The sequence below is a fragment of the Oncorhynchus tshawytscha genome, linkage group LG15, assembly GCF_018296145.1.
Source record: "Oncorhynchus tshawytscha isolate Ot180627B linkage group LG15, Otsh_v2.0, whole genome shotgun sequence".
NCBI lineage: Eukaryota > Metazoa > Chordata > Actinopteri > Salmoniformes > Salmonidae > Oncorhynchus > Oncorhynchus tshawytscha.
The window spans coordinates 38807952-38827335 of record NC_056443.1 but is presented as its reverse complement, the minus strand read 5'-3'; the positions used below and the strand labels follow the sequence as shown (position 1 = coordinate 38827335).

At 45.8% G+C, this 19384-nt stretch overlaps 1 protein-coding gene across 1 annotated transcript in view; it reads right to left on the bottom strand.

Annotated features, from left to right (window-relative positions):
• The window catches only part of nfxl1 (nuclear transcription factor, X-box binding-like 1), a 109549-nt gene that overhangs the window by 24945 nt on the left and 65220 nt on the right, over nucleotides 1–19384 (bottom strand). Inside the window, exons 17-18 of the mRNA XM_042297827.1 lie at nucleotides 11844–11975; nucleotides 2674–2840 (exon numbers count right to left, since the gene is read on the bottom strand). Coding sequence (XP_042153761.1) covers nucleotides 2674–2840; nucleotides 11844–11975 — 299 coding nt within the window. The remainder of the gene's footprint in view (nucleotides 1–2673; nucleotides 2841–11843; nucleotides 11976–19384) is intronic.

The following is a 19384-nucleotide window of genomic DNA, read 5'->3' as shown; positions in this document are numbered from 1 at the left end:
ATAGATGTTGACAGACAGTGATAGATGTTGACAGACAGTGATAATGATAGATGTTGACAGACAGCGATAATGATAGATGTTGACAGACAGTGATAATGATAGATGTTGACAGACAGTGATAATGATAGATGTTGACAGACAGCGATAATGATAGATGTTGACAGACAGTGATAATGATAGATGTTGACAGACAGTGATAATGGTGGATGTTGGCAGTAAGTGATATATAGATGTTGACAGTGTTAATGACAGATGTTGACAGACAGTGATAATGATAGATGTTGGCAGACAGTGATAATGATAGATGTTGACAGACAGTGATAATGATAGATGTTGACAGACAGTGATAATGATAGATGTTGGCAGACAGTGATAATGGTGGATGTTGGCAGACAGTGATATATAGATGTTGACAGTGTTAATGACAGATGTTGGCAGACAGTGATAATGATAGATGTTGGCAGACAGTGATAATGATAGATGTTGACAGACAGTGATAATGATAGATGTTGACAGACAGTGATAATGATAGATGTTGGCAGACAGTGATAATGGTGGATGTTGGCAGACAGTGATATATAGATGTTGACAGTGTTAATGACAGATGTTGGCAGACAGCGATAATGATAGATGTTGGCAGACAGCGATAATGATAGATGTTGACAGACAGTGATAATGATAGATGTTGACAGACAGTGATAATGATAGATGTTGACAGACAGTGATATATAGATGTTGACAGACAGTGATACATAGATGTTGACAGACAGTGATACATGTTGACAGACAGTGATAGTGATACATGTTGACAGACAGTGATAGTGATACATGTTGACAGACAGTGATAGTGATACATGTTGACAGACAGTGATATATAGATGTTGACAGACAGTGATATATAGATGTTGACAGACAGTGATATATAGATGTTGACAGACAGTGATATATAGATGTTGACAGACAGTGATATATAGATGTTGACAGACTGATATATAGATGTTGACAGACTGTGATATATAGATGTTGACAGACTGTGATATATAGATGTTGACAGACTGATATATAGATGTTGACAGACTGTGATATATAGATGTTGACAGACTGTGATATATAGATGTTGACAGACTGTGATATATAGATGTTGACAGACTGTGATATATAGATGTTGACAGACAGTGATATATAGATGTTGACAGACAGTGATATATAGATGTTGACAGACAGTGATATATAGATGTTGACAGACAGTGATATATAGATGTTGACAGACAGTGATAGTGATACATGTTGACAGACAGTGATAGTGATAGATGTTGACAGACAGTGATAGTGATACATGTTGACAGACAGTGATATATAGATGTTGACAGACAGTGATATATAGATGTTGACAGACAGTGATATATAGATGTTGACAGACAGTGATATATAGATGTTGACAGACAGTGATATATAGATGTTGACAGACAGTGATATATAGATGTTGACAGACAGTGATATATAGATGTTGACAGACAGTGATATATAGATGTTGACAGACAGTGATATATAGATGTTGACAGACAGTGATACATGTTGACAGACAGTGATAGTGATACATGTTGACAGACAGTGATAGTGATACATGTTGACAGACAGTGATAGTGATACATGTTGACAGACAGTGATACATGTTGACAGACAGTGATATATAGATGTTGGCAGACAGTGATATATAGATGTTGACAGACAGTGATATATAGATGTTGACAGACAGTGATATATAGATGTTGACAGACTGATATATAGATGTTGACAGACTGATATATAGATGTTGACAGACTGTGATATATAGATGTTGACAGACTGATATATAGATGTTGACAGACTGTGATATATAGATGTTGACAGACTGTGATATATAGATGTTGACAGACTGTGATATATAGATGTTGACAGACAGTGATATATAGATGTTGACAGACAGTGATATATAGATGTTGACAGACAGTGATATATAGATGTTGACAGACAGTGATAGTGATACATGTTGACAGACAGTGATAGTGATACATGTTGACAGACAGTGATATATAGATGTTGACAGACAGTGATATATAGATGTTGACAGACAGTGATAGTGATACATGTTGACAGACAGTGATATATAGATGTTGACAGACAGTGATATATAGATGTTGACAGACAGTGATATATAGATGTTGACAGACAGTGATATATAGATGTTGACAGACAGTGATATATAGATGTTGACAGACAGTGATATATAGATGTTGACAGACAGTGATATATAGATGTTGACAGACAGTGATATATAGATGTTGACAGACAGTGATATATAGATGTTGACAGACAGTGATATATAGATGTTGACAGACAGTGATATATAGATGTTGACAGACAGTGATATATAGATGTTGACAGACAGTGATAGTGATTGATGTTGACTGCTGAGGATGGATCCAACATAACTCTGAAAGTTGATAGCCTTTCATTGATTCTAGTTCATATGTGTACACACATGGATCTGTGGTACTGACTGACAGTAGGCTGATCTTCTAGTGTGTGTGTGTGTGTGTGTGACGTGCGTGTGTGTGTGTGTGTGACGTGTGTGTGTGTGTGAGACGTGTGTGTGTGTGTGTGTGTGTGTGTGTGTGTGTGTGTGTGACGTACAGGCAGTCGATGTAGAGCAGGGAGATCTTGCAGTGACAGCGTTGTCGGGTCATCTGTTGGCAGGGGGGGCACGACCCCGGGTGGCATGCCAACAGGCATGGGTGGGGACAGCCAGGGGGGCGAGGGTTAACACACCCCTCCTCACACACCACACACTCTGGACCCGCCTGGAGAGAGAGAGAGAGAAGTTAACACACCCCTCCTCACACAGGGGTGGGGGAGATGGAGGGAGGGGTATGAAAAGGAGAGAGAGGGAAGTAAAGAAAGAGGGGGAGTGAGTGAGGTTATAGAGGTTAAAGGGGCAATCAATATACACTATATACACAGAAGTATGTGGACCCCCTTCAAATTAGTGGATTTGCTGACAGGTGTATAAAATCGAGCACACAGCCATGCAATCTCCATAGACAAACATTAGCAGCAGAATGGCCTTACTGACGAGATCAGTGACTTTCTACTTGGCACCGTCAAAGGATGCCACCTTTCCATCAAAGTCAGTTCCTCAAATGTCTGCCCTACTAGAACTGCCCCGGTCAGCTGTAAAATCAAATCAAATCAAATCAAATTTTATTTGTCACATACACATGGTTAGCAGATGTTAATGCGAGTGTAGCGAAATGCTTGTGCTTCTAGTCCCGACAATGCAGTAATAACGAGCAAGTAATCTAACTAACAATTCCAAAAAAACTACTGTCATACACAGTGTAAGGGGATAAAGAATATGTACATAAGGATATATGAATGAGTGATGGTACAGAGCAGCATAGGCAAGATACAGTAGATGATATCGAGTACAGTATATACATATGAGATAAGATGTAAACCAAGTGGCATAGTTAAAGTGGCTAGTGATACATGTATTACATAAGGATGCAGTCGATGATATAGAGTACAGTATCAACATATGCATATGAGATGAACAATGTAGGGTAAGTAACATTATATAAGGTAGCATTGTTTAAAGTGGCTAGTGATATATTTACATCATTTCCCATGATTAAAGTGGCTGGAGTAGAGTCAGTGTCATTGACAGTGTGTTGGCAGTAGCCACTCAATGTTAGTGGTGGCTGTTTAACAGTCTGATGGCCTTGAGATAGAAGCTGTTTTTCAGTCTCTCGGTCCCAGCTTTGATGCACCTGTACTGACCTCGCCTTCTGGATGGCAGCGGGGTGAACAGGCAGTGGCTCGGTGGTTGATGTCCTTGATGATCTTTATGGCCTTCCTGTAGCATCGGGTGGTGTAGGTGTCCTGGAGGGCAGGTAGTTTGCCCCCGGTGATGCGTTGTGCAGACCTCACTACCCTCTGGAGAGCCTTACGGTTGAGGGCGGTGCAGTTGCCATACCAGGCGGTGATACAGCCCGCCAGGATGCTCTCGATTGTGCATCTGTAGAAGTTTGTGAGTGCTTTTGGTGACAAGCCGAATTTCTTCAGCCTCCTGAGGTTGAAGAGGCGCTGCTGCGCCTTCCTCACGATGCTGTCTGTGTGAGTGGACCAATTCAGTTTGTCTGTGATGTGTATGCCGAGGAACTTAAAACTTGCTACCCTCTCCACTACTGTTCCATCGATGTGGATGGGGGTGTTCCTCTGCTGTTTCCTGAAGTCCACAATCATCTCCTTAGTTTTGTTGACGTTGAGTGTGAGGTTATTTTCCTGACACCACACTCCGAGGGCCCTCACCTCCTCCCTGTAGGCCGTCTCGTCGTTGTTGGTAATCAAGCCTACCACTGTTGTGTCGTCCGCAAACTTGATGATTGAGTTGAGGCGTGCATGGCCACGCAGTCGTGGGTGAACTGTAAGGGCTATTATTGTGAAGTGGAAACTTCTAGGAGCAACAACGGCTCAGCAGTGAAGTGGTAGGCCACACAAGCTCACAGAACGGGACTGTTGAGTGCTGAAGCGTGTAAAAATCGTCTGTCCTCAGTTACAACACTCAGTACCGAGTTCCATACTGCCTCTGGAAGCAACGTCAGCACAGGAACTGTTGGTCAGGAGCTTCATGAAATGAGTTTCCACGGCCGAGCAGCTGCCCACAAGCCTAAGATCACCATGCACAATACCATGCGGGGGCTGGAGTGATGTGAAGCTCGCCGCCATTGGACTCTGGAGCAGTGGAAACGTGTTCTCTGGAGGGATGAATCACACTTCACCATCTGGCATTTGACGATACCTGCCCCAATGCATAGTGCCAACTGTAAAGTTTGGTGGAGGACTAATGGTCTGGGACTGTTTTTCATGGTTCAGGCCCCTTAGGTCCAGTGAAGGGAAATCTTAATGCTACAGCATACAATGACATTCTAGACTATTCTGTGCTTCCAACTTTAGTTTAGCGAAGGTCCTTTCCAATGCCCCGTGTTCAAAGCGAGGTTCATACAGAAATGGTTTGTCGGGGCCTACCGGGTGGCATAGTGGTCTAAGGCATCACAGCAGTGCATGAGGCGTCACTACAGACCCGGGTTTGATCCCAGGGAGTTGGCGCACAATTGGCCCAGGTTTGGCCCAGTGTCATACGGGTTAGGGGAGGGTTTGGCCCAGTGTCGTCCGGGTTAGGGGAGGGTTTGGCCCAGCGTCGTCCGAGTTAGGGAGGGTTTGGCCCAGTGTCATACGGGTTAGGGAGGGTTTGGCCCGGCGTTGTCCGGGTTAGGGAGGGTTTGGCCCAGTGTCATACGGGTTAGGGAGGGTTTGGCCGGCAGGGATGTCCTTGTCCCATCACGTTAGGGGAGGGTTTGGCCCAGCGTCGTCCGGGTTAGGGGAGGGTTTGGCCCAGTGTCATACGGGTTAGGGGAGGGTTTGGCCGGCAGGGATGTCCTTGTCCCATCACGTTAGGGGAGGGTTTGGCCGGCAGGGATGTCCTTGTCCCATCACGCTCTAGCGACTCCTGTAGCGGTCTGGGAGCACACTGAAACGGTTGCCAGTTGTACAGTGTTTCCTCCGACACATTGGTGCGGCTGGCTTCCGGGTTAAGTGCATAGTGTGGCATGGCAGGGTCGTGTTTCAGAGGACGCATGGCTCTTAACCTTCGCCTCTCCCGAGTCCGTACGGGACAAGACTGTAACTACCAATTGGATGTCACGAAATTGGGGAGAATAACGGGAGTAAAAAAGTAACATTGTGTGGAAGAACTTGACTGGCCTGCAGATCTCCTGACCTCAACCCTATTTAACACCTTTGGGAGGAATTGGAACGCTGACTACGAGCCAGGCCGAATCACCCAACATCAAATCATATTAGTCACATACGCCGAATACAACAGGTGTAGTAGACCTTACAGTGAAATGCTGAATACAACAGGTGTAGTAGACCTCACAGTGAAATGCTGAATACAACAGGTGTAGTAGACCTCATAGTGAAATGCTGAATACAACAGGTGTAGTAGACCTCACAGTGAAATGCTGAATGCAACAGGTGTAGTAGACCTCACAGTGAAATGCTGAATACAACAGGTGTAGTAGACCTCACAGTGAAATGCTGAATACAACAGGTGTAGTAGACCTTACAGTGAAATTCTGAATACAACAGGTGTAGTAGACCTCACAGTGAAATGCTGAATACAACAGGTGTAGTAGACCTCATAGTGAAATGCTGAATACAACAGGTGTAGTAGACCTCACAGTGAAATGCTGAATGCAACAGGTGTAGTAGACCTCACAGTGAAATGCTGAATACAACAGGTGTAGTAGACCTCACAGTGAAATGCTGAATGCAACAGGTGTAGTAGACCTTACAGTGAAATGCTGAATACAACAGGTGTAGTAGACCTTACAGTGAAATGCTGAATACAACAGGTGTAGTAGACCTCACAGTGAAATGCTGAATACAACAGGTGTAGTAGACCTTACAGTGAAATGCTTACAAGCCCTTAATCAACAATGCAGTTTAAAAAAAATAAGGATAAGGCTAAGAGATAAAAGTAAAAAGTAATTAAAGAGCAGCAGTATATGCAGGGCCGTTTAGTTGAGGTAATATGTACATGTAGGTAGAGTTATTAAAGTGACTATGCATAGATGACAACAGTAGCAGCAGTGTGGGGGGCAATGCAAATAGTCTGGGTAGCCATTTGATTAGCTGTTCAGGAGTCTTATGGCTTGGGGGTAGAAGCTGTTTAGAAGCCTCTTGGACCTAGACTTGGCGCTCTGGTACTGCTTGCCGTGCGGTAGCAGAGAGAACAGTCTATGACTGGGGTGACTGGAGTCTTTGACAATTTGACAGACTACTGTAGCGTCTTCCTCTGACACCGCCTGGTATAGAGGTCCTGGATGGCAGGAAGCTTGGCCCCAGTGATGTACTGGGCCGTACGCACCACCCTCTATAGGGCCTTCCTCTGACACCGCCTGGTATAGAGGTCCTGGATGGCAGGAAGCTTGGCCCCAGTGATGTACTGAGCCGTACGCACCACCCTCTATAGGGCCTTCCTCTGACACCGCCTGGTATAGAGGTCCTGGATGGCAGGAAGCTTGGCCCCAGTGATGTACTGGGCCGTACGCACCACCCTCTATAGGGCCTTCCTCTGACACCGCCTGGTATAGAGGTCCTGGATGGCAGGAAGCTTGGCCCCAGTGATGTACTGGGCCGTACGCACTACCCTCTGTAGTGCCTTGCGGTTGGAGGCTGAGCTGTTGCCATAACAGGCAGTGATGCAACCCGTCAGGATGCTCTTGATGGTGCAGCTGTAGAACCTTTTGAGGATCTGAGGACCCATGCCAAATCTTTTTAGTTTCCTGAGGGGGAATAGGCTTTGTCATGCCCTCTTCACAACTGTCTTGGTGTGTTTGGACCATGTTAGTTTGTTTGGTGATGTGGGCACCAAGGAACTTGAAGCTCTCAACCTGCTCCACTACAAACCCATCGATGAGAATTGGGGCGTGCTCGTTCCTCCTTTTCCTGTAGTCCACAATCATCTCCTTAGTCTTGGTTACGTTGAGTGAGAGGTTGTTGTCCTGGCACCACGCGGCCAGGTCTCTGACCTCCTCCCTATAGGCTGTCTCATCGTTGAGGGAGAGGTTGTTGTCCTGGCAACACCTCCAGGTCTCTGACCTCCTCCCTATAGGCTGTCTCATCGTTGAGGGAGAGGTTGTTGTCCTGGCAACACCTCCAGGTCTCTGACCTCCTCCCTATAGGCTGTCTCATCATTGAGGGAGAGATTGTTGTCCTGGCACCACACGGCCAGGTCTCTGACCTCCTCCCTATAGGCGGTCTCATCGATGTCGGTGATCAGGCCTACCAGTGTTGTGTTTAGAGTAATTACTTGTATATATCCTGATTTAAACCTGATCGAACTTGTTTGGCATCAACTGAAAACATTCATCCGATCACTGCTGTTTTCGGCAAATTTAATGATTGTGTTGGAGTCGTGCCTGGCCGTGCAGTCACGAGTGAACAGGGAGTAGAGGGGGCTGAGCACGCACCCCTAAGGGGCCCCCGTGTTGAGGATCAGCGTGGCGGATGTCAGTGCCCGACCTCACTAATGCTCTTGTGGCTGAATGGAAGCAAGTCCCCACAGCAATGTTCCTACATCTAGTGGAAAGCCTTCCCAGAAGAGTGGAGGCTGTTATAGCAGCAATGTTCCTACATCTAGTGGAAAGCCTTCCCAGAAGAGTGGAGGCTGTTATAGCAGCAATGTTCCTACATCTAGTGGAAAGCCTTCCCAGAAGAGTGGAGGCTGTTATCGCAGCAAAGGGGGGATATATATAGCGAATGATTCTATAAGCTGCCCCTTAGAGATCAACAGGACTTTGTCCCATTACATTTGAGTGGTTGTTTAGCAACTTAAACAGCCGGAATCCAGTTGTCCCTTTAATACACTGTAGATACCTATTGACTACAGTCAGATAGAAGGTAATATATAATAATATAACTCGACACTTTCACTAGTCAATACAAATAAACATCTGTAGTGGGAGAAATAAAATTGATACATAGTGATATTTTTGATGATCTATCATATTGTATCGTTTTGACAATATCGCAATATTATTTATATTATTTCATATGATTTATTAGCGCTAGTTGGCTGTACCTGCACCAAAAGGCCACTATCCCTCCTTCACAGCTGTTTATCCTATCGCTCCTTCACAGCTGTTGATCCTATCGCTCCTTCACAGCTGTTGATCCTATCCCTCCTTCACAGCTGTTTATCCTATCCCTCCTTCACAGCTGTTGATCCTAGCGCTCCTTCACAGCTGTTTATCCTATCGCTCCTTCACAGCTGTTTATCCTATCGCTCCTTCACAGCTGTTTATCCTATCGCTCCTTCACAGCTGTTTATCCTATCCCTCCTTCACAGCTGTTGATCCTATCCCTCCTTCACAGCTGTTGATCCTATCCCTCCTTCACAGCTGTTGATCCTATCGCTCCTTCACAGCTGTTGATCCTATCGCTCCTTCACAGCTGTTGATCCTATCGCTCCTTCACAGCTGTTGATCCTATCTCTCCTTCACAGCTGTTGATCCAAGCGCTCCTTCACAGCTGTTGATCCAAGCGCTCCTTCACAGCTGTTTATCCTATCGCTCCTTCACAGCTGTTTATCCTATCGCTCCTTCACAGCTGTTTATCCTATCGCTCCTTCACAGCTGTTGATCCTATCGCTCCTTCACAGCTGTTGATCCTATCGCTCCTTCACAGCTGTTGATCCTATCGCTCCTTCACAGCTGTTGATCCTATCGCTCCTTCACAGCTGTTGATCCTATCGCTCCTTCACAGCTGTTTATCCTATCCCTCCTTCACAGCTGTTGATCCTAGCGCTCCTTCACAGCTGTTGATCCTATCGCTCCTTCACAGCTGTTGATCCTATCGCTCCTTCACAGCTGTTTATCCTAGCGCTCCTTCACAGCTGTTTATCCTAGCGCTCCTTCACAGCTGTTGATCCTAGCGCTCCTTCACAGCTGTTGATCCTAGCGCTCCTTCACAGCTGTTGATCCTATCCCTCCTTCACAGCTGTTTATCCTAGCGCTCCTTCACAGCTGTTTATCCTATCGCTCCTTCACAGCTGTTTATCCTAGCGCTCCTTCACAGCTGTTTATCTTTTTAAATAAGGAGCCCATTTGTTTTCAGTACATTCATCTCCATGACTGACCAAAACGTGTTCTCTCTCTCTGTCCCTCTGAAGCTGATATGGAGAGCAATATGTTGGGAAGATCAAATCTCAAAAACATATTCAATATTCAACAAATCACAATGCATATCGTATCGGCACCTAAGTATCGTATCATGAGGTCCCTGGCATTTCCCAGCCCTGATAATCTGTGTACACACACACACACACACACACACACACACACGTTGTGATAAAGTTCATCGCCTATTGCGGCCATCGCCAGCGTCTCCACCAATCACGAAACAGGACTTAGTGCCATGCTGTGATGTCACAGAGCATTCCACGGTGGAAAGTTCCAGAACGAACATAGAGACGTTCCAAGATGGAGGCGAGAGCGCGTGTTGTTCCGCCATATGAACAATAGGCTGTGATGTCACAGGGGGTGGGAGGAGCATTCCGTTCGCAGACAGAAATGTGCGTTCGTCCTCCCTGCAAGACAAACTGTTTGTGTGCAGGAGAGGAGTGACGGGGTGCTTAAGAAGGGTTTCTCCACGTCTCCGCCTGATCCTAACGAGCTTCCCTTAACGGAGAAATGTGTCCCCACTTCCCGAGCACTATCACCTCTCCGTGTTCACCACGTCAGTCTGGTAATCAGAGGTTGTAATACTCGGTCCCGTGGACCCCGGAGTAACAGTGTACCGCACGACAGGCACACACAAGCAATCATGTGAGACATTCCGCACACGCGTGTGTGTGTGTGTGTGTGTGTGTTAGGGAGAGTAATAGAAGACTATTATAGGCAGTGCATTCATAGAGCATTCATAACCTTTCACATATTACACATGTACTATTTTATAATAATAATATAATATTAATTGTTACAGCCTGAATTCACCCCATAATGACAAAGTGAAAACATCTTTTTCAATAATTGTTCCTCTTCATTTGTTTATGAAATACAGAAATATTTAATTTATATACAGTGCCAGTCAAAAGTTTGGACACGCCTACTCATTCAAGGGTTTTTATTTATTTTTACTATTTTCTACATTGTAGAGAGACATCAACACTATGAAATAACACATATGGAATCATGTAGTAACCAAAAAAGTGTTAAACAAATCTAAACATATTTTATATTTGAGATTCTTCAAAGTAGCCACCCTTTATCTTGATGACAGCTTTACACACTTGGCATTCTCTCAACCAGCTTCATGAGGTAGTCACCTGGAATACCAAACTTTTGACTGGTACTGTAAGTATTCACACCCCTGAATCAATAAATGTTAGAATCACCTTTGGCAGCGATTACAGCTGTGAGTCTTTCTGGGTAAGTCTCTAAGAGTGATTACAGCTGTGAGTCTTTCTGGGTAAGTCTCTAAGAGTGATTACAGCCATTTTCAAGTCTTGCCATAGATTTTCAAGCCGATTTAAGTAAAAACTGTAACTAGGCCACTTAGGAACATTCAACGTTGTCTCGGTAAGAGAAGGAGACGAGGGGAGGGTGAGAGAAGGAGACGAGGGGAGGGTGAGAGAAGGAGACGAGGGGAGGGGGAGAGAAGGAGACGAGGGGAGGGTGAGAGAAGGAGACGAGGGGAGGGTGAGAGAAGGAGACGAGGCGGAGAGAAGGAGACGAGGCGGAGAGAAGGAGACGAGGCGGAGAGCAGGCGAGAAGGAGAGCAGGCGAGAAGGAGACGAGGCGGAGAGAAGGCGAGAAGGAGACGAGGCGGAGAGAAGGCGAGAAGGAGACGAGGGGAGGGGGAGGGGAGGGGGAAAGAAGGAGACGAGGGGAGGGGGAAGAAGGAGGGGAGGGGAGGGGAGGGGGAAGAAGGAGGGGAGACAAAGGGAAGAGAAGGAGACGAGGGGGAGAGAAGGAGATGAGGGGAGGGGAGAGAAGGAGAGGAGACGAGTGAGAGAGAAGGAGAGGAGGGGAGGGGGAGAGAAGGCGAGAAGGAGAGGAGGGGAGGGGGAGAGAAGGCGAGAAGGAGACGAGAGGAGGGGGAAGAGAAGGAGACGAGGGGGAGAGAAGGAGAGAAAAGGAGACGAGAGAGAGAGAAGGAGACAGCAGGAGACGAGAGGGAGAGAAGGAGACACACACACAAACCCTCCCCCCCAACACAAACCCCTTCTGTCTACGTACCTGTAGTTTGTTGGTTGTCGCGGTGACACGGTGACAGTCCTTGGTGCAGCTATGGTTACCACAGGTCAGAGTTCGACCACAGACACGCTTACAGGAGAAAGGCTCTCGACGGTGGCATGGGACCGGGCTCACCTAACACATTAATACACACGTTAAAATGCCATCAAACCCAACAACATCAACAGGCAGCACACACACATCTCCATCACACTAATTCATATATTCTATTGTATTTATTATGGATCCCCATTAGTTCCTGCCAAGGCAGCAGCTACTCTTCCTGGGGTATATTATAGATCCCATTAGTTCCTGCCAAGGCAGCAGCTACTCTTCCTGGGGTTTATTATGGATCCCCATTAGTTCCTGCCAAGGCAGCAGCTACTCTTCCTGGGGTTTATTATGGATCCCCATTAGTTCCTGCCAAGGCAGCAGCTACTCTTCCTGGGGTTTATTATGGATCCCCGTTAGTTCCTGCCAAGGCAGCAGCTACTCTTCCTGGGGTTTATTATGGATCCCCGTTAGTTCCTGCCAAGGCAGCAGCTACTCTTCCTGGGGTTTATTATGGATCCCCATTAGTTCCTGCCAAGGCAGCAGCTACTCTTCCTGGGGTCCAGCAACATTAAGGTCATTAAATACAATTTAAAATACTACATGACATTACATTTCACAATACATTGTGTTCCCTCAGACCACTACTACCACAAATCAACAATACATGATCTATAATATATAATATCTACAACATCCAGGTATCGTTATGGGTGTTCCATAAGGTGTATCTTTACCATTTGTTACAATCTGATTACGTCTGATGAAGTCTCCTCCACTTTGAGGAGAGATTGATATACGTATGATTAATATTAGCTCTCTGTGTCCAAGGGCCAGCCGTACTGCCCTGTTCTAAGACAATTGCAATTTTTCTAAATCCTTCCTTGTGGCACCTGACGCCACGACTGAACAGTAGTCCAGGTGGAACAAAACTAGGGCCTGTAGGACCTGCCTTGTTGATAGTGTTGTTAAGAAGGTAGAAACTAGGACCTGCCTTGTTGATAGTGTTGTTAAGAAGGTAGAAACGAGGGCCTGTAGGACCTGCCTTGTTGATAGTGTTGTTAAGAAGGTAGAAACTAGGACCTGCCTTGTTGATAGTGTTGTTAAGGTAGAAACTAGGGCCTGTAGGACCTGCCTTGTTGATAGTGTTGTTAAGAAGGTAGAAACTAGGAAATGCCTTGTTGATAGTGCTGTTAAGAAGGTAGAAACTAGGGCCTGTAGGACCTGCCTTGTAGATAGTGTTGTTAAGAAGGTAGAAACTAGAGCCTGTAGGACCTGCCTTGTTGATAGTGTTGTTAAGAAGGTAGAAACTAGGACCTGCTTTGTTGATAATGTTGTTAAGAAGGTAGAAACTAGGACCTGCTTTGTTGATAGTGTTGTTAAGAAGGTAGAAGGTGGAAACTAGGGCCTGTAGGACCTGCCTTGTTGATAGTGTTGTTAAGGTAGAAACTAGGGCCTGTAGGACCTGCCTTGTTGATAGTGTTGTTAAGAAGGTAGAAACTAGGGCCTGTAGGACCTGCCTTGTTGATAGTGTTGTTAAGAAGGTAGACACTAGGGCCTGTAGGACCTGCCTTGTTGATAGTGTTGTTAAGAAGGTAGAAACTAGGGCCTGTAGGACCTGCCTTGTTGATAGTGTTGTTAAGAAGGTAGAAACTAGGGCCTGAAGGACCTGCCTTGTTGATAGTGTTGTTAAGAAGGTAGACACTAGGGCCTGTAGGACCTGCCTTGTTGATAGTGTTGTTAAGAAGGTAGAAACTAGGGCCTGTAGGACCTGCCTTGTTGATAGTGTTGTTAAGAAGGTAGGAACTAGGACCTGCCTTGTTGATAGTGTTGTTAAGGTAGAAACTAGGGCCTGTAGGACCTGCCTTGTTGATAGTGTTGTTAAGAAGGTAGAAACTAGGGCCTGTAGGACCTGCCTTGTTGATAGTGTTGTTAAGAAGGTAGACACTAGGGCCTGTAGGACCTGCCTTGTTGATAGTGTTGTTAAGAAGGTAGAAACTAGGGCCTGTAGGACCTGCCTTGTTGATAGTGTTGTTAAGGTAGAAACTAGGGCCTGTAGGACCTGCCTTGTTGATAGTGTTGTTAAGAAGGTAGAAACTTGGGCCTGTAGGACCTGCCTTGTTGATAGTGTTGTTAAGAAGGTAGAAACTAGGACCTGCCTTGTTGATAGTGTTGTTAAGAAGGTAGAAACTAGGGCCTGTAGGACCTGCCTTGTTGATAGTGTTGTTAAGAAGGTAGAAACTAGGGCCTGTAGGACCTGCCTTGTTGATAGTGTTGTTAAGAAGGTAGAAACTAGGGCCTGTAGGACCTGCCTTGTTGATAGTGCTGTTCAGGTAGAAACTAGGGCCTGTAGGACCTGCCTTGTTGATAGTGCTGTGAAGGTAGAAACTAGGACCTGCCTTGTTGATAGTGTTGCTAAGAAGGTAGAAACTAGGGCCTGTAGGACCTGCCTTGTTGATAGTGTTGTTAAGGTAGAAACTAGGACCTGCCTTGTTGATAGTGTTGTTAAGAAGGTAGAAACTAGGACCTGCTTTGTTGATAGTGTTGTTAACAAGGTAGAAACTAGGACATGCCTTGTTGATATTGCTGTTAAAAAAGGTAGAAATTAGGGCCTGTAGGACCTGACTTGTTGATAGTTCTGTGAAGGTAGAAACTAGGACCTGCCTTGTTGATAGTGTTGCTAAGAAGGTAGAACCTAGGACCTGCTTTGTTGATAGTGTTGTTAAGAAGGTAGAAACTAGGGCCTGTAGGACCTGCCTTGTTGATAGTGTTGTTAAGAAGGTAGAAACTAGAGCCTGTAGGACCTGCCTTGTTGATAGTGTTGTTAAGAAGGTAGAAACTAGGGCCTGTAGGACCTGCCTTGTTGATAGTGTTGTTAAGAAGGTAGAAACTAGGGCCTGTAGGACCTGCCTTGTTGATAGTGTTGTTAAGAAGGTAGAAACTAGGGCCTGTAGGACCTGCCTTGTTGATAGTGTTGTTAAGAAGGTAGAAACTAGGACCTGCCTTGTTGATAGTGTTGTTAAGAAGGTAGAAACTAGGGCCTGTAGGACCTGCCTTGTTGATAGTGTTGTTAAGAAGGTAGAAACTAGGGCCTGTAGGACCTGCCTTGTTGATAGTGTTGTTAAGAAGGTAGAAACTAGGGCCTGTAGGACCTGCCTTGTTGATAGTGCTGTGAAGGTAGAAACTAGGACCTGCCTTGTTGATAGTGTTGCTAAGAAGGTAGAAACTAGAGAGAGAGAACGGTTAAAAAGAGGAGAGAGAGAGAGAGAACAGTTGAGAGAGAGAGAAAGAGAAACAGGAGAAAGAGAACAGTGAGAAGAGAGAACAGGAGAGAGAGAGAGAAAAAAGGTAGAGAGAGAACAGGGAGAGAGAGAGAGAACGGGAGAGAGAGAGAGAACAGGAGAGAGAGAGAGAGAACGGGAGAGAGAGAGATACAGAGAGAGAGAAACCGGGAGAGAGAGAGAAGTGAACGGAGAGAGAGAGGACCTGCCTTGGGAGAGAGAGAGAACGGGAGAGAGAGAGAACGGGAGAGAGAGAGAACGGGAGAGAGAGAGAACCGGAGAGAGAGAGAACGGAGAAAGAGAGAACGGGAGAGAGAGAGAACGGGAGAGAGAGAACGGGAGAGAGAGAAAACGGGAGAGAGAGAGAACAGGAGAGAGAAGAGAACAGGGAGAGAGAGAGAACGGGAAAGGAGAGAGAGAGACGGGAGAGAGAGAGAGACGAAACGGGAGAGAGAGAGAACGGGAGAGAGATATAGAGAGAAAAGAGAGAGAGAGAAACAGGAGAGAGAGAGAGAAAAAGGAGAGAGAGAGAGAACAGGAGAGAGATAGAGAATATATATATATATGAGAGAGAGAGAGAGAACAGGGAGAGAGAGAGAGAATAGAGAGAGAGAACAGAGAGAGAGAGAGGAGAGAGAGAACAGAGAGAGAGAGAGAGAACGGGAGAGATAGAGAGAACAGGAGAGAGAGAGAGAGAACAGGAGAGAGAGAGAGAGAGAACAGGAGGAGAGAGAGAACAGAGAGAGAGAACAGGAGAGAGAGAGAGAGAACAGGAGAGAGAGAGAGAGAACAGAGAGAACGGAGAGAGAGAGAGAGAGAGAGAGAACGAGGAGAGAGAACAGAGAGAGAGAGAGAGAGAGAGAACAGGAGAGAGAGAGAGGAGAGAACGGGAGAGAGAGAGAGAGAGAACAGGAGAGAGAGAGAGATAGAGAAAACGGGAGATAGAGAGGAGAGAGAGAAAACGAGAGAGAGAGAGAGAGAAACGGAGAGAGAGAGAGAACGAGAGAACGGGAGAGAGAGAGAGAGAGAACGGGAGAGAGAGAGAAACGAGAGAGAGAGAGAGAACAGGAGAGAGAGAGAGAGAACAGAGAGAGAGAGAGAACGGAAAGAGAGAGAGAACGGAGAGAGAGAACGGGAGAGAGAGAGAGAACGGGAGAGAGAGAGAACAGGGAGAGAGAGAGAGAACGAGAGAGAGAGAGAGAGAGAGAGAGAGAACAGGAGGAGAGAGAGAGAGAAAAGGAGAGAGAGAACAAGAGAGAGAGATATATAGAAAAGGGAGATATATATATATAAATATAGATAGAACGAGATAGATGAGAGAGGGAGAGAAGAGAGAGAGAGAATATATATAGAGATAGAGAGAAACGGGGAGAGAGAGAGAGAAAACGAGAGAGAGAGAACAGAGAGAGAGAGAACGAGAGAGAGAACGAGAGAGAACGAGAGAGAGAGAGAGAGAGAGAGAGAGAACAGGAGAGAGAGAACGAGAGAGAACGAGAGAGAGAACGGGAGAGAGAGAGAACAGAGAGAGAGAGAGAACAGAGAGAGAGAGAGAACAGAGAGAACAGGAGAGAGAGAGAGAACGGGAGAGAGAGAGAGAACGGGAGAGAGAGAGAGAGAGAAGAAACGGGAGAGAGAGAGAACAGGAGAGAGAGAGAGAGAGAACGGAGAGAGAGAGAAAAAGGAGAGAGAGAACGCAAGATATAGAAACAGGAGAGAGAGAGAGAGAACAGGAGAGAGAGAGAGAGAACGGAGAGAGAGAGAGAGAGAACAGGGAGAGAGAGAGAGAGAGAGAACAGGAGAGAGAGAAACAGAGAGAACAGGAGAGAGAGAGAGAGAACAGGACAGAGAGAGAGAACAGGAGGAGAGAGAGAGAGAGAGAACGGGAGAGAGAGAGAGAACGGGAGAAGAGATAGAGAGAAACGAGAGAGAGAGAGAACAGGAGAGAGAGAGAGAGAGAGAACGAGAGAGAGAGAGACGAGAGAGAGAGAACGGGAGAGAGAGAACGGATAGAGAGAGAAAATAAGAGAGAGAGAGAGATAAGAAAGAGAGAGAGAACAAGAGAGAGAGAGAACGAGAGAGAGAGAGATATAGGGAGAGAGAGAACGATATAGAACATAGAGAGAGAGAGAACGGGAGAGAGAGAGAGAACAGGGAGAGAGAGAGAAGGAGAGAGAGAACGAGAGAGAGAGATACGGAGAGAGAGAGAGAGAACGAGAGAGAGAGAGAGAGAGAACGAGGAGAGATACAGGAGAGAGAGAGAGAACGGGAGAGAGAGAGAACAGGATATATAGATAGAGAGAGATAACATAGAGATAGAGAGATATAATATGTTCAGATATATATAGAAAGATAGAGATATAGAGAGAGAGAGAGAGAACAGGAGAGAGAGAGAGAGAACAGGGAGAAAAGGAGAGAGAGAGAGAGAGAACAGAGAGAGAGAGAGAGAACAGGAGAGAGAGAGAGAGAGAACAGGAGAGAAGAGAGAGAGAAAGAGAGAGAGAGAAAGAGAGAAGGAGAGAGAGAGAGAACAGAGAAAAGAGAGAGAGAGAGAACAGAGAGAGAGAGAGAACAGGGGAGAGAGAGAGAACAGGAGAGAGAGAGAGAACGGAGAGAGAGAGAGAAAAGAGAACGAGAGAGAGAGAGAGAAAAAGAGAGAGAGAGAGAGAAAGAGAACGAGAGAGAAAAGGGAGAGAAGAGAGAATATATGTTATTATATAGATAGAGAACGGGATTAGAGAGAGAGAACGGGAGATATATAGAGAGAACATATAGAGAGAGAGAGAGAGAAAAGGAGAGAGAGAGAACGGGAGAGAGAGAGAAACGGGAGAGAGAGAGAACGAGAGAGAAGAGAGAGAACGGGAGAGAGAGAGAGAACGGGAGAGAGAGAGAGAACAGGAGAGAGAGAGAGAGAAAAGGAGAGAGAGAGAGAGAAAAGGAGGAGAGAGAGAGAGAACAGAGAGAGAGAGAGAGAGAACAGAGAGAGAGAGAGAACGGAGAGAGAGAGATATATAAACAGAGAGATATATAACAGATATATATAGAGAACAGATAGAGAGAGAGATAAGAGAACGGGAGAGAGAGAGAGAAAAGAGAGAGAGAGAGAAAAGGAGAGAGAGAGAGAGAACAGGAGAGAGAGAGAAAAGAGAGAGAGAGAGAACGGGAGAGAGAGAGAACGGAGAGAGAGAGAACGAGAGAACGAGAGAGAGAGAGAGAGAGAACGAGAGAGAGAGAGAGAGAGAGAGAAGAGGAGAACGGAGAGAGAGAGAGAAGGAGAGAGAGAACAGAGAGAGAGAAGGAGAGAGAGAACAGAGAGAGAGAGAGAACAAGGAGAGAGAGAAACGAGAACAGGGAGAGAGAGAGAGAGAAAGAGAGAGAGAGAGAACAGGAGAGAGAGAGAGGAGAGAACAGGATATAAGGAGAGAGAGAGAGAGAACAGGAGAGAGAGAGAACGATAGAGAGAGAGAACAGATTAGAGAGAGAGAGAGACAGAACGAGAGAGAGAGAGAACAGAACAGAGAGAGAGAGAGAGAACAGAAGAGAGAGAGAGAACAGATAGAGAGAGAGAGAACAGGAGAGAGAGAGAGAGAGAATAGGAGAGAGAGAGAGAGAATTATTAGAGAGAGAGAACGGAGAGAGAGAGAAGAGAGAACGGGAGAGAGAGAGAGGAGAGAGAGAGAACGAGAGAGAGAGAGAGAACAGGAGAGAGAGAAGAGAGAGAGAACGGGAGGAGAGAGAGAGAGAACGGGAGAGAGAGAGAGAGAGAGAACAGGAGAGAGAGAGAGAACGAGAGAGAGAGAACGATGAGAGAGAGAGAGAGAGAGAGAACGGAGAGAGAACAGGAGAGAGAGAACAGAGAGAGAGAGAGAGAGAGAACAGGAGAGAGAGAAGAGAGAGAAACAGAGAGAGAGAGAACAGGAGAGAGAGAAAAGAGAGAACGAGAGAACAGGAGAGAGAGAGAGAACAGGAGAGAGAGAGAGAAAAAGGAGGAGAGAGAGAACGATAGAGAGAGAGATAGAACAGAGAGAGAGAGATATAGAGAGAAACAGAGAGAGAGAGAGAGAGAACAGAACGAGAGAGAGAGAGAACAGGAGAGAGAGAGAGAAAAGGAGAGAGAGAGAGAGAACAGGAGAGAGAGAGAGAGAGAGAACAGGAACATATAGAGAGAGAGAACAGGAGAGATATATATATATATATAGAGAACAGGAGATATAT